The sequence below is a fragment of the Ziziphus jujuba genome, chromosome 1, assembly GCF_031755915.1.
Source record: "Ziziphus jujuba cultivar Dongzao chromosome 1, ASM3175591v1".
Taxonomy (NCBI): domain Eukaryota; kingdom Viridiplantae; phylum Streptophyta; class Magnoliopsida; order Rosales; family Rhamnaceae; genus Ziziphus; species Ziziphus jujuba.
The window spans coordinates 20,302,819-20,319,193 of NC_083379.1; the positions used below are offsets into that span (position 1 = coordinate 20,302,819).

Below are 16,375 nucleotides of genomic sequence, written 5' to 3' on the forward strand. Positions count from 1 at the left end.
AACTGTTTATACAATCCTGTACCAACTTAATGCATGGTACGAAATGTACCTATTAAATATTAGCAGTGCTATCTATTAATTGTTCCAAAGCATTTCTTATCAAAATACCAACCCAATAACATCACCACCAAAAGGCAGTCCCCCATCTATATTCACTTTATAATTACCCACTAATGGAGGAACCCATATGTTAATCTTTGCTGATTCAGTATTATGTTCATGGGGACCACATTAGCCTTCATAAATCTCTTGGTGCAGATGCACAATGCCAACAAGCAATCTCTCATCTGACCAAGTCTGTCCTCAATTAATCACTACATTTTGCCCAGTGATGGAACCAGGATAGCAAAAATATATAGATGCATTATTACAATTCAAAATATAAAATAAACACTACTTTATTATAATAAAATGGACCAAAGCTGTAAAAGAAACAATATAAGTATCAAGAAAAAAAAGAGTATGATATAAAGAAAAAAAAAATAATTGTTTCTAAATAAATTTAATTTTTAGGCTGACTATTATATTAATATATTTAATTAGTAGCATCTATAAAAATATTTTTCCCCCAAAAAAAAAAAAGGCATCTATAAAGGTATGTAAAACCACATTTAAAAAAAATAAAAAAGGCATAATTAGTAATTAAAATTTAAAAAAAAAACCAAAAAATTAGGAAAAATTGCAGTTTAGTACCCTTAAGTTTAGAGTTGACACGATTCAATCATGCAAATATGTCTAATTCTTAACACTAATCATTAAATTTATCGGTTGAAATCAGCATGATATCATACTAATATCAGCAAAATGTCAGACTGACATTAACTGTTAAAGTTAACAGTAATTGTTAGGAATTGGACTAGTTTGTATTAATTTTAAAACTTCAAAACCAAAATTGCTGAATATCAAAACTTTATAACCGAAATTGTATTAATCCTAAACTTTAAGGTATTAAAGTGTAATTTTTCTAAAAAAACAATACTAAAACTAGGATAAAATATATTTTCCTTGGTTTATCACTTTATTATTTAAAAAAAGTAAAATTATTAATTGAGTTTATTCTAAGTTAAGCTAAAGTCTTCCTTCCATTTTTAATATAAACAATGGATATTTGAATTTGAAAACTTAGCAGTTGATTATAGGACAATTTATTCGGTATATTATTATTGGAGGGTCAAATATCTGTTTTTCAGTCATTTTAAATAGGTTATAAGAAATAAATATTAAAAAAAAACTTTAAAGGAAAGTTAAAAGGAAATTATTATTCAAGAAAATAATGACTTTACTAGTATTTATCCCTTAGGGGGCTTCACATATCAAATTGAAACCTTCAATTCTAAACTTATTACATATAATAAGCTAGAAGTATTGAAAAAAAAAATTTGAATAAAACAACAATTAAAAAAACATGTTTCAAAATTAATTAAACATTTAATGTTAACGGAAACATTAAAAAATGAAATAAAAAGCAATAACTTAAAATTCTATTAAGATAAAAATATAATATTGATTGCAAATTTCAAAGTTAAACAAATATATATATATATGTGAAATGTATTATCAAAGTTCAATATATAAATATATATATATATATATTAAAATTAAAATTAAATATATGCAATACAAAACTATAAAATTTATTATCTATTCCATTACAAAATATCAAATATCATATTTTTACATTACATAAATAGATTAAATTTAATGAACATTAAGTTTAAAGGATCACTATTTTATGTTTAGAGGTTGTAGTAAAATTTTAGGGGGGAAGTGGATTTTTGTTTTTGTTTTTGTTTTTGTTTTTTTTTTTTTTTTGTTAGTGAATTAAGTAGAATTTTGTTTTGCAAAAGCCATTAAAGATGGATATATATAACAGGGGGATTCAAAATTTTTGGGGCCCATTCCCTTACCTGCCCCTCGATCAAGATCCGTCCTTGAACCTTGGCTAATTAAAAAAACAAAAATAAAGGTAAGTAAGGTCTTGTTTGTTCAAGGACAATAATCATGTGATGATCATGTAAGATTAATTGATTTGTTGGACTTTAGTGATTATGTAAAAATCATAAACTATTAAATGATACACAATCCATTTTGACTATTAAATTAAATAAATTTGAAAAGAATGATTAGAATTAAAAATCAAGGATGATGATATCAAAAAATACAAGCAAATAATATGGATGATTTAGGAAAATATTATTTACCACACTGATGATCCATAATCAATAGATCCAACAGATTGAAATAGTAATTTAATAGGTTATTAAAAGTTTACTCTCCCATGTGATATATTTCCTTAGAAAAAAGTAAAGTTTATAAGATTTTTCACTTTACCATTTGAACTAAAAATTTTAACTAATGCCACCCAAACTAACGTTTCCCTAACACTTTACCACAATGTCTTACGGCTATTAAAGGAAGCTTAAAGGAATGGGCACATGTGCAACTCTTGTGATAAAAAATAAGGGCATTTCATGGAAAGAAAATTTGATCTCATATTCCATGTCTGAGAAGCAAATAAAGCTTCAAAAGTAATACTCTGGTATCAAGGAGAAGCCCTTTCATTTTCCTTCCCTGCTCATTTTTTCGGTAACAGATGATTTTCAAATCCTTAATTTCTCTACATTTTCTTGCTAGCATTGATGTTGAAAAAAGCCCAACATATGGTATGTAAATATAAAACTTTAATGATAAAATTAGCTTAGTTTCCCTAGTTTATTCGACTGGTTTGGGAATAAATTGTGCATTCTTAAAGTCTGATTTCGTTTGTACAATGGGCAAGTTTAATAATGTATAATTATTTTATCAATAAAGCTAATTTTATTGGCCGAGTTATTAGTTTATTCATGTGGTTGGCTTAATGGGGAAGCAAATTTCCTAAAGTTATTTGAATATGACGACAATTGTCACAGTCAACATTATTATTAGCATCCCATGTCAACCCAAACCTAGTTTCACACCCTTTATCAGATCCTCCTTTGATATGTTGCTAATAATCCTAAAGACTCTGCTTATGATTTGTAAATACGAACCACCACACTTGCTTCGCAATTTCCAAGATAGATATTGGATTCTTTAATTATACTTCAGATACTCAAAACCTCACATTGTTCTTCTCATGTGACAGTAGCGAAATTGTTCAAAACCAGTTCAATTGCAGTATATACGAGGTAGACACATGCACATACAAACACAGTGTTATTTACTTCTTATTAGAAACCTCGCATAATAATAGTGGCAATAATTTGAAAGTCCTCTAATACCAAAAACATTAGCTTGGCTTGCAATGTGTTCTAAATTTTAGTTCAAGTGGTAAATAAAAAAGTTGGTAAAGTTTGGGAAGGTAAAGTGTATTTTACCTTAAAAAAAAAATACATAAATACAACTAATTAGCATTGCAAATCAACAAGTATCCCACAAATAATGATCATAAATGAATACATATAACAAAATTGGTGGAAGGGTGAATTTAACCCAAATTAAGATTTAAATTTCAAATTAAATCAACTTATAATAAATTATTTATCAAATTTATTTATTAAAAAATATAGCAAATCATATGGCTATTAACTAATAGAAAATTGTACAACATAAATAGGAAAAATAAACTTTTATATGAATAAGTAATTGCCAAATAATTTTATTTAAACTTTCCAATGATTCCTTTCCCTGGCATCGTCAATGTTTCTAGCCACCAAAATAAGCTTATACAAGATGAGCCATATTATGATAGAATTGCTTTGGCTGAAAATCACAATAAGTTTGATCAAATCTCACAACTGAACAAAAAAATGTTTACGAAACAAATATGGGTGCTGTGGAAGGTGTCAAGGTGTCGAGGTGTCAAACTTGATATATTTTCTCTGTATGGATGCAAAGGTATGGAGAAAATTTTTGTCTAGAAAACTCTATCAGCGGTATTAAGGTCGAAGGGAAAAATTGTGTTAACTATAGTATCTAGTGGTATAGCATTTCTTTTTCTGCTGGGGGATAGGACAATACTTTCAAGATTTGCTATACTTCTTGCTCCAAATGAAGATTCAAGTTGCCACATTAAATAAGGTTATCCACTTGTTGAATTGATTGTCAAAATTGAACTTATCATTTGGAATGAAGCACCTACGATAAATACATATTGTTTTGAAGCATTGGACAGGACTATGAGAGATATTTTAAGATTTAGCAATCCATTAAATTTGGAGTAATCTTTTGGAGGTAAAATTGTCGTGTTTGGAGGAGCTTTCAGATAAATTTTACCAGTTATCCCAAAAGGAAATAGGCAAGACATTGTCCTCGCAACTATAAAGTTATCATATTTGTGAAAATATTGTAAAGTTTTGAAGTTGGCAAAAAATAGGAAACTACAAAGTCTTGGCTCAAACATTGATAAGGGTGAATTAAAGGCTTTTTCGGAATGGATATCAAGTACTAAAGATGGAAAAATTGGCAATCCGTATGATGGTCAAGCAGTGATTGATATACCCAATGATCTTTTGATAAAGGATACTGAAGATTCAGTTGCATTTATTGTGAATAGCAAGTATCATTGTTTCTCAGAGAATGTTAATGATCCATCATACTTGCAAGAAAAAACCATACTTGCTCCAACTTTTGACATTGTTGAATTGGTAAATGAATACATGAGTTCCTTTAATCGAATTGAAGAAAATACGTATTTAAGCTCTTATGCAACTTGCAAATCGGATTCCAACATTGCTCTTACAGGAGATCTTCATACACTTAAATTTTTAAATGCTATAAAATGCTTTGAGATGCCTAATAATCAGATGAAGTTAAAGGTTAATGTCTTTGTTATGCTATTAAGAAATGTTGATCATTCTTTGGAGTTGTGCAATGGGACTAGATTGGTCAATACAAGGCTTGGCAATCATATTCTCAAAGACAAAGTTATTTCAGGAAGTAATACAAGATTTAAAATTTTTATTTCAAGAATAACTATAACTCCACCGGATCCAAGGTTACATTTTAAGTTTCAAAGAAAACAATATCTTTTGGTTGTATTATATGCTATAACTATTAATAAGAGCCAAAATCAATCTTTTTTGTATGTTGGGCCTTATTTTAGAAAATCAATTTTCAGTCATGAACATATATATGTTACAGTTTTAAAAATTACAAATGGTAAAAAATTGAAGATATTAATTTGTAATAAAAATGGAGAACCTACTAGGTAATATGGTTTTCAAAAGAATTTTTTCAAAATCTGGATCAGTTATGTTGAATTATAAGTTTTTGTTTAATATTATTTTTATAATACTTTATATTTGAATTATAACTTATTTTTATAATTTATTATTATAATAATGTATATATTTAGTTTCATTTAAAACATAATTTGTTATATTATCTGCTAAATAACCACTGTGAAACATATAATTCAAAACTCATTCGTCTTTCTTTTTGGGTTAAAACATAGAAAAGTATGGTATTAACTGGAAGCGTTTTCCACCGTAGATCAATATCAGAATCGGTTGGGAATTTCACCCACTCTCCACACGTTTTGGAATTGAACCGACTTCGATCACATTCACGAATCAGGAAGAGGCCATTGCGAAAGTAGTGGGCCCAACCACAAATTCATTTTTTAAAAAAAAAAAAAAAAAAAAAACAGTATTCACATGTGCGGTCATAAATTTGGAAAAATGAATTTCATCTGCAAAACATTCAAAATAACGGCCTCTTGGTCGTGGGAGCCGAGCCAAGCAATACGATATGTCGTTTATTTTCCTACATTGGGATTCGGTGCGCTCTTGACCACGTGGGATGTTGTGGGTCCTACCCCAAAAATATCTCCCGGAATCAGAGCCGCCCTCTGTAGATCTAAAATATTACCAGACGAATCCCATTTCAATGGATCATTGACTAGGGTTTCAGGCAGCGCAGCCGTTACTGTAGGAAAAGGATTACAGCTGGGATACGGTCAAGAATATTGAAAAAAAAAATATATATATATATATATGTATAGACGCAAAGTCAAAAATACCCTTCACATTCACCCGGGATGCAAATCTTGACGGTGAACAGAAATGTCTTTTGAATCAGACTTTTCCGTTTTTCCCACTCTTCATTTCCATAATTTCCATATGTTCCAAATTCCAACTAAGAGAAGAAAGAATATACGGAAACATGCTTTACCTTTTCGAAAATTTTACCGACATATTTTATTCAATTTAATGTTAAAAATAATATAATTTTGTCAAGTACTCGAATCCCAGCAAATTTTTTCTTGCACCACAAGTCGCCGTCTTGGGTTGATATTTCTATCTCCATTTTATTTTTCGATTTCATTGTGCATTAAATAAAACACATGGATGTTATTTTTATTTTGTGAATGATATATAATTAAAAAAAAAAAAGGCCGTGCTATATATGGGTTTTGGCTTATTAACAAAGTGTTTTCCAAAAATTTTGGAAAGGTATACAAACACTGTACATTGTTCAAGCTTCAAAACCTCATCGAAAACAAACTCTTGCTTCCAAAAAGTAATTTGTTTCTCCAACTTCTCTTCTTTTTTATATGTTTTTTTGCTTTCAGTTTTATTGTTTTCATTTTCAAGAACAATTGATTCCTACAAACGCTTCTGCTGTTTCTGCTTTCCATACAACAGTGAAACATATTGGTGAAAAAACAATGATGCTTTACTCACTGCTGTTGGATCATTTTCACATTTTTTTTTTTTTTGGTGGTTTCTCTGTAAATTTTTTTCCCTGTTTATTGTCGGTCATATTCTTTTTCTCATTTTGCTTGTTTGTTGAAGCTTTTTTTATTTAGCTTGTTTTTTGCTGTAATATTCAGACGATGTTGATTTTGGTGCTGTGTAAAAAGTGAAACTTTTTAAGATTTTTCTAAATATCTTTTAGTTTAATACGGTAGCTGGTAAATTTGATCATGTTTATAGGAGGAATTGCCAATCCTTGAAGGTTTGGCAGCCTGCAGATCATATGCAAATAACAATGTGCCGAACAATCGAAATCATCTATATTTAGTAAATGTCTTTTCCTTTTTGTCTTTGGTTATGTAGTGTTTGTTCGGATCTTTGTTTACGCCTTATAATGAATCTTTCTGGGCCAATTAATCAATCTATCAAAATGATCTGTCTGAAAATATTGGTATTATATGAATAAATAGTGGGATTGTCTTCAAGCTATTCGACAGAAGTAGACATTGAATTTTCATTTCGCCACAAAAAAGTGAGATGAATTTGATGCCACGAATTACTATAGTAACTTGGTTTGTTGATGTGTGAAGAACAATTTTCATGTTTTAGTTCCCTTTGTTTGGAAATATCGTAGTATTTTAAATCTTTGTATCTGCCACCCGATGATGAGCAAAGCTAAGTTTGCCTTTCTTTTCGTGTCAAAAATTTAGTCTTGGAAAGAATTGTTGTCATGTACTATTAGACTAGTTTGCTTTGTTTGGTCCTAACCTTTGATTGTCGCTTTCTTTCCGCATGTTCTGGTTGGTTATTTCTGCTACCTGTATATAATTCCAACTTTAAATATCCTATAATATTGGAAATTTGCATGTCTCACTTTCATTTATCTTTCAGGTGACAATTCGTTCAACAGCTTGAAAGATCGAGATTTGTTTTCTAAACATAAGGTTGTAAGGATAACCAAATCTTGTTCGCCGAATTGCTTCTTTGAACATGGCATTGGCAAGGGTTGGCAGGAATGCCATGAGAAGGTCAGGAGGCTCCATTGGCTATAGCACAAGTGAGAGGACCACCTTTTATGAGGGAGAAATCCCACTCAAGTGTTCCCTATCCTCCCTTGCAAATGCCAACGCAAATGGAAATTCTTGGTACATATCTAGCATTGGGAAGGTGAATCATATGAGTTTCTGGAGCAGGGGAATGAGGGCAACACCACATTCTCAGTATCTTTCTGTGGAGAAGATTGTAGAGGAATCTGATTCAGAGAACGATGATAGCAGGTATCCAGGACTAGGAGCAACAGGGCCAGGTGAAAAGCCGAGGGTGGTTGTCCTTGGTACTGGCTGGGCTGCCTGTCGATTCCTTAAGGGACTGAACACCAAGATTTATGATGTCGTCTGCATATCGCCTAGGAATCACATGGTCTTCACTCCTTTGCTTGCTTCCACTTGTGTGGGAACGCTGGAATTTCGATCTGTAGCTGAACCCGTTAGTCGTATACAGTCTGCATTGGCAGCAAGTCCAAATTCATACTTCTATTTGGCTTCCTGCACTGGCATTGACACGGACAAACATGAGGTAAATGAAACAGAATGGAAGGAAAACCATCTTACCTGGTGTTTATTGTAGTGGACATGTAAAATAAAGATAAATTTTAACTTCTTATCGATAAAGCTGATGAAGCCAAAAGTTAATCGTGTTGTTTTGTATAGGTGTACTGTGAGACCAATGGAAACGGCAGTTTACCTAATGAGCCTTACCAATTTAAAGTTGCTTATGACAAGCTCGTCATTGGCTCTGGAGCTGAGCCCTTGACATTTGGTATAAAGGGTGTGAAGGAGCATGCATTTTTCCTTCGTGAAGTAACTCATGCCCAAGAAATTAGGAAGAAGCTCCTCTTGAACCTGATGCTCTCTGAAAATCCTGGTGAGTGTTTTCTTTGTGTACAAATGCCTTATATAATCATGGCTCTGCCTTCTTCTTTGAGAGAGAGAGGGAACAGGAAAATTGTTGGACACTGGATTCGTCTCTCGAGCATCATTAGCTTTCCATTTCACTAGAATGTCGGAGTTTTGATGACCAAACCAAAACTTTTTTCCTTTGATTATTTTCCTCATAAATCTTTTTAAGATACATTTAGAGTTAAGACTCATGCACCCCCATTCCCCTCTTATTCCCCCTTCCTCCTTACTGTTCAAACATGAGGTACTTGTAGAGTTTTTGTGACCATAAGTTCATTTATTATCAATGCAATAAGGAATTAAGGACTCCCTGCCATCTGGTGATTTTTATAACTTAAGCTACAAACATTTCATAAAGGCATTTATACATTTGGGATTTAATTTGTTATTGCAGGAATAACAGAAGAAGAAAGGAAACGCCTGCTACACTGTGTTGTCATCGGTGGTGGTCCTACAGGGGTGGAGTTCAGTGGTGAATTAAGTGATTTTATCATGAAAGATGTCCGTGAAAGGTACACCCACGTTAAGGATTACATCCAAGTAACCCTTATTGAGGTATGTTTCTTGTGGTTCTTTCTCAAACCAATTAATTATTTCTTGTAGTTCTTTCTCACACCAATTAATTAGATTTTCAACGAGGCTGAAGTAGGGTGTTATTAACTATACCTTCTTGAACAGGCAAATGAAATCCTATCATCCTTCGATGTCGGGTTAAGACAATATGCAACAAACCATTTAACCAAGGTAACTGCCATCTTCCACCTATTACCTTGAAAGTCCTTCATCGTGGCTTGGGATTAATCTGACATTTGGACTTTTGCATGCACAGTCTGGTGTTCGCTTTAGGCGTGGTATTGTGAAAGAGGTGCATTCTAAGAAGATAGTTCTTAATGATGGAACTGATGTACCATATGGTCTATTAGTCTGGTCTACAGGCGTTGGACCGTCTGAGTTTGTAAAATCAATTAATCTTCCTAAGGCCCCAGGTGGAAGGTATATATGCACCAACATTTCTTCTACATTTTTTTATCCTGTTATATTTCTTGTTTTTTCCTCCACTCAATCTAATCAAACATATTAATCTTGTTTAGAATCGGCGTTGATGAATGGTTGAGAGTTCCTTCTGTTGAAGATGTGTTTGCTGTTGGGGATTGTGCTGGTTTCCTTGAACAGACAGGAAGGCCAGTGCTTCCAGCATTAGCTCAGGTTTGCAACTTTTTTTTTTCTTTCTTTTTTTTTTTATTTATTTGCTTTTTACGCTCTGCATTATCTCCATCGAAAATATGCAATCTTACCAATGTTCTTTTGAAAAACCAAGTTTCTGAACCTTACGAGTTTCACTTTCTTCCAATCTAAATAGGTTGCAGAAAGAGAGGGAAAATTTCTGGTGGAGTTGTTTAACAAAATGGGAAAGCAGAACGTGGGAAAAGCCTTCAGTGTAAAAGACTTCCCAATGGGAGATCCTTTTGTGTACAAACACCTTGGAAGCATGGCAACAGTTGGACGTTACAAGGCCCTGGTTGATTTACGCCAGTCTAAGGTAAGCCTTGAGGTTATTATTTTTGCCTTGTTTTTTAAAGAGGTTACTATTTTTGGTTTAACCTGCAATATTGTGTTGGCAGGACGCCAAAGGCATATCCCATGCTGGGTTTGTCAGCTGGTTGATTTGGAGATCAGCCTACCTTACTCGTGTTGTGAGTTGGAGAAACAGGTTCTATGTGGCAGTGAATTGGGCAACCACGTTTGTGTTTGGCAGAGATAACTCTAGAATTGGCTGAAAGGACAATAGCCTGGCTCTGGCTATGGCTGTAGAGAGCTTGCGCCTCAATTTTTAATTCAATTCAAAGAAAAAGCTTGCTAACCTTTATGGGAATGTGGTGTAGTAGGCGGGCATAAAGTATACAAAGAAAAGCTTCGGGTATGTATGCCTTGAGGAAAATAAGGGCTTATGTATATGAATGCAATTTGGTGCACCCAAATTACCTCCTAACATTACTAATCCATCTGTTGTGTTGTTACGTACCACTAGATTGCCATAAGCTTTACTTTCTTAATTGATTTGAGATGAGCTTTGTAAAATTGTTGCTTCTGGTGGTTTTTTTAGATATGAAATCAGGAAGTCTGCGCATTTTGGACATCTCATCCATGGCTGAAGAAGCCATTCATTACAAGCTTCAATTTCAATTGTAATGATTATTTTACACAGTATGATATAAATCAACTCATTCCATTCAATAGTAAAGGATCAAAAAGCTTTTCTGTCCAAAAAAAAAAAAAAGATCAAAAAGCTAAACAGACACTGAAAATTGATAACCCAGATCTAGATCCAAACAAACCCTGTAAATTCTCTTTGCAAAACTACAACAACACAACAACAATAACAACAACAACAAAAGATGAGAAAACTTTAAAGTAAACAAAACCCTAATGATCTAAAAAAATAAATAAAAATAAATAAAATTGTACAGTTTTTTAGTTACATGAGCAAAAACAACATTTCAAAATCTCTCTCTCTACGCGAGACCAAAATCAGATTCAGCAATCAGAATCAGCAGATGCTCAACTAAGAGAAGTGAGCACCAGCACAGCGACTACTGGTGGAGAAGATAGAAGAGACTGTGTGAAGCAAACCCACCACAATGGCCATCTTCACCTGACCTCGTTTTGGGATCAAACGGCCAGAAAACCTCTGAGACAAATTCCCACCATTAACCATGGAGTTCCTAGCACCTGCCATCTCTTCTCTGCTTTCTCTAAGTCTTCTGGGTATGGGATAGTTTGCTTTCTGTGCCTCCCTCTTCACAGAGAGAATGAAATGGGAATGAGGCTGAAAACTAAAGGCTTGGAGAGTAGGAAACTAGAAGCGGTGTGAGTAGGATGTGCGTCTGTGTTTTTGTTTTATGGTGGTTTATATAGAGGCAGGCCAACTGCTTGCCACGTCTTTTTCTTTTTTTTTTTCCTTCTCTCTTCTTTCACAATTATTGATTAAAATATTGCTTTTTTTCTTGCTCATGGATTTTGACTTGAAATTGACGATCTAGACCTTCTTGCTGGTAGTGTGAAAATTGAAGAGCGCGTTCAAATTTGTTTCCCTTGTCTTCATTATGAATTTTTTTCCTTTTCTTTTTTGACCTTTTCTTGTCAGAACAACAAGCAAAAGGTTCTTTAATTGATCCATACAAGCTCTTAATCCTGCCCCAAGCCTGAATGGAATTCATGAAATTATATTCAAAATAGGGTCTATAACAAAGCCTTCTGTTTGTTCTTGCTCTTCTCTAGAACTTTGTTAGATCGTGAAGCAAAACTTGAAAAAATTGGCCCTTTATGTATATTTGGGGTTAAAAATGAATCACATACTTTTATAAAGAAGGACATTTTATATCATTTTGTGAGAAGCCGAATAAAGAAGGGCAGTATTGAATTGTTCTTTTGGGTAATATAGTACTGAATTGTAATACAATTATAATTATATTTATACATGTCATTTTTTTTTTTTTTGGTCCTATAAATGCAATCTTATTAAAAAAACAAAAAATAAAAATAAAAATCAATATGACCCATGTGACATAAAGATCACATGGCCATTTTGTTCCCACTACTAAAAGAGAGAATGGTTTCCTTTGCATATGCTTCGCACTATGTTTTTTTGTCTGTTTGCCCTTCCTTAGTGTTTTTTAATTCCTTTTTTTTTTTCTTTTTTTTTGACCCCCTCAAAAGCCAGAGTCAGAAACTTTGTTTGGCTTTGGATGTTAATGCCAATTTCACCTAACTCCCTAAACTTTTTACTTGCTTGGTACGCAACTGAAATCTCGGCATCTGTGGTCACTTTCTCTCTCTTTCTTTATGAGGTGGGGTTCAGATTCGATATTTTTCAAAGTCTTATCTTCTATTTCTGAATGCAAATGAAGATAAGGATGCGTGTCTGTTAACTGTTAGTAGTAAGTGTGTATTGTATTTTAATTACCCAAAAAAAAAAAAAAGTGTTTATTGTATTTTATATGTTTTTTAGAAGTGAAAACAGAAAAAGAAAGGACATTCAGCAATATTAAATGAATTTCATAATGAGAAGAATTTTGATTCAATGCACTTGTTCCTTTTCTTCTTTTGTTATCTATTTATTTATTTATTTATTTATTTGTCCGTGAAATCCTTCATTATAAGAGTTTTATAATTTCAGATTGCGTTTGAGAGAGGAATGGGTTCTGGTACAAAGACAATAATGGGCTGCCAGTACTTTGAATCAATTATTATTGTTATTATTATTTGGTTGAATCAATTCTTTACGAGGATATTGTCTCTAATTATATGAACATTATCAAGTACCCCGAAATTCGTACGAATTGCAAGTTATAGCCTAAATTATTTGCACGTATACAAATATAATACATAGCACTAGCATAAGTCTCTTAGCAAAATGACCCCAAAAAAAAAAAAAATTAAAAAGTAATTAATTATATCATACTCATATATTTTACATATATATATTTTAGATCGTGTACTCTTAAAGACATGCATGAAATGTGACATAATGCATCTAGGATATACACCTTTGTTTTAAAATCTATTTTTCCTTTCACTTACTCCATATTAAACAAATAAATATGTTTATAACAAAAAAAGACAAAAGGTAAAAATAGAAAATAGCGTGGTACATCATTGCTGCTAAACATAATTTTATTTTAATGTCAATCGAATTTGCGCAATTTCCAATTTGAATTTGAATTTTGAATTTGAATTTGTATCAATTTTGAAAATTGACTAATAATGAAAAGAACATCTCCAATCCTCTGCCAAAATTAATCACCATTATTTCACAGCAAAACTCTACAACATATATGTATATATACATATATATATATATATATATATATAATCAATGCATGAACTTCTAATTAGACCCTCTCTTTCCCGAAATGTGACCCATCAAAATTGTTATACAGAGAGAAAGAATCACTGATAATTGATAAAGAAAAGTAGCACACACAATATACATTAATTAGTGAGTGAATAGATAACCAAAGCACTGATTCAACTCTATAATTATGCCCAGTTTAACCTGACCTCTCTTCGGAATCAAACGCCCAGAAATATTCACATGACTCTGACACAAATTCCCATGTTGGTGATGATTGTACCCTTCCTTGCACCGGCCATCAATTTATATTCTCTACCAAATTGATTCCTCAAAAGGTCTCTTTCTCTCTTTTTCTTTCTGAACAGAAAAGAAGTAGAAAACCAGAAAAAGCAACTTTTCTTTATGTCTGAACCAATGCTCTCTGCTTATATACAGATTGGGAGACAAAGTGGAACGCATTAATAAATTTATCTATTAGCCAAAAGTATATATTTTCTTTTATTAGTTATTGAATTATAATAAAAATTAGAATTTAAAATTTAAAAATAATAAAATATAAATTTAATAACATATTAAAATTTTATTATTTAAAAAAAATAAATTTTAGTGAATTTATAATTAATAAATATGATTTTAAAAGAAAAATCAAACTTTATATGGAAGTTTCTTGACTATTTTTGAAGAAAATTTTCTGGTATTGACCGTGGACAATCTTGCCCATTTCATTTCAAGCCGTGTCCCATAATTCCCAGACCAAGAAAAACCAAGCCTTTGTCCTATGCCTATCGCTTTATTGATGTATATATTCAATTTACTTTGCTGCCTTTTGAAGGGATTTATTGGGTATGACTTTTGAAATTGACCTCTACATGTATACATAGAGTTTTATTACACATTAAAAATGATAATTTGATAGTTTAATAGTCCATTCCAAAATAATGCTTACCTTACATAGTAAATTGTGACAACCATATGTTATTCGTGTTTCTCTTTTTCTTTTTTTTTTCTTTTTTTTCCTTTAAAAAAAAAAAAGGACTAGTTAAGATAATTATTTTAACATTTTTAGAGAAACATTATAGAAAAAACTTATTCTCTTTTAAGTGCTTAGTTAAGACAAGTATTTTAACATTTTTAGAGAAACATTATAGAAAAAATTTATTCTCTTTTAAGTGCTTTTTTATCAAACATATGCTTGGTTACAAATACATAAAAACAAACTATATAATTATGGTAAGAGCATCTTCAATGAATTGGTGGATTGTAAAAATTAACATGCCATATAAATAATATAGACATTGTTTTAAAAAAAAAAATACTCTTCAATGTTAAAGCTATCTCCAATAACTCTATAGAGAGCTAATTCTTTTTATTATCACATCAAAAAATATAGACATTCATTTATTAAAAAAAAAAAAGAAAAAAAGAAAAAAAAAGGGTAAAACAAAACTTTTCAAATGTCTCAGTTAAGTTGGCAGACAAAAAGAATAAAGAATGTAAGAAAGGTTGTCTATTTTAAAAAATCCATTAGAGAGTACAATCGTTTTTAATAAGAAAAACTTAGATAGATAATCATTGTCAATAGTTATTATTTTTATTAAATGAATATATATATATCTACATATCATCAGTTAATATGAATATTTTATTAACACTGAGGTTTGTGGTAATTACAAAAGCATTCCTCAGGTTCCTAATAAATCATCCACACCTTTTGGCCTTCACTATCTTTGCTATGTAATAATCTAAATTATTGTTATACTAACAAAATTAAATTACCTTGGATGCCTTGTGTTTCATTTTCTTTTTCCATAAATTAATTTTTTTGACAAATTTGCAATAATTAACTTGAAAATATGAAAGTTTTGTTGATCTATATTTTTAATTAATTTTTCAAACTATGTGATAATTTTTCAATTAAAAAAACTATATGATGATTTTAATTAGATATTTTTTTAATTAAGTAATAATTTTTCAAATATATTTGATTAAATGTATTATAATCGGTCAAATATATTTAACCAAATATATTATAATTTTTAAAATATATGTAAGTAAATGTATTTGTCAAATGTATATAAATTACTTAAAAAAAGCTTATCTAATTAAAACTATAATATAGTTTTATAAAAAAAAATAATAAGAAATATCACATAGTTTTAATAAAAGTTAAATACAAATTTAGAAAAAAAAAAAAAAAAAAAAACAAACAAACAAACATTGAAGTTTTCAAATTAACTATTACAAAAAAGAAAAAGTAATTCAATTTTAATAAAGATATAATTGTAATTTAGACAGATAAATCGAAAAAAAAAGTGAATGTCAAGGGTGTATATGATTTATTAAAAATCTAATAAATGCTTTTATATTTACCTCAAACCTTAGAGGATATAAATGAAATGTTCTCTCACTTAATTGAAACTTAAATAACCCATTGTTGACCAATTTTTGAATAATTGTTGGGTTGAATATTTATCAAGTAAATATTCATATGTGTCATATAAATAACAAATTACAGAATCATTATAATTGTAGAGAGCCATTAAAAATACTTTTAATGTTTAAAATTAATATCAAATGAACATAGTTTATATATTGTCACGATAAATATTTATTTTTAAAGTCTCTGTTAGACAATGTAAATTTTTTTTAAAGTAAAATTTTCTAAACCAAATTGCAGCATATTGAAAGTTAAAGGCTTAATTATATATATATATATATATATATATATATATATATTTTTGACAAGGTAACATTTTAAATTTAAGACTAAAATACAACTATAGAGGGACTAAAAACACAATTAAATATTCCTTTATACATATTTCTGTTTCTATTTGTATAATTGCGTAACAACCTATTTTGTCTCCAAAAAAAAAAATAATAAT

The 16,375-nt window shown here is 30.6% G+C and overlaps 1 protein-coding gene across 3 annotated transcripts; it reads left to right on the top strand.

Annotated features, from left to right (window-relative positions):
* The first annotated feature begins 6,343 nt into the window (after window positions 1-6,343).
* On the top strand, window positions 6,344-11,001 carry LOC107422172 (internal alternative NAD(P)H-ubiquinone oxidoreductase A2, mitochondrial). Of its 3 annotated transcripts, none has more exons than XM_016031585.4 (9): window positions 6,344-6,501; window positions 7,569-8,252; window positions 8,387-8,600; window positions 9,030-9,190; window positions 9,314-9,379; window positions 9,465-9,628; window positions 9,727-9,841; window positions 9,996-10,175; window positions 10,258-11,001. In XM_016031585.4, the coding sequence occupies exons 2-9, from the start codon at window positions 7,668-7,670 to the stop codon at window positions 10,411-10,413; spliced, it is 1,641 nt and encodes a 546-aa protein (XP_015887071.1). In that variant the 5' UTR covers window positions 6,344-6,501; window positions 7,569-7,667; the 3' UTR covers window positions 10,414-11,001. The 3 variants fall into 3 exon arrangements, with proteins under 3 accessions (XP_015887071.1, XP_048319594.1, XP_048319590.1); XM_048463637.2 differs by lacking the exon at window positions 6,344-6,501 and adding an exon at window positions 6,526-6,638; XM_048463633.2 differs by lacking the exon at window positions 6,344-6,501 and adding an exon at window positions 6,682-7,004.
* Window positions 11,002-16,375: the final 5,374 nt, after the last annotated feature.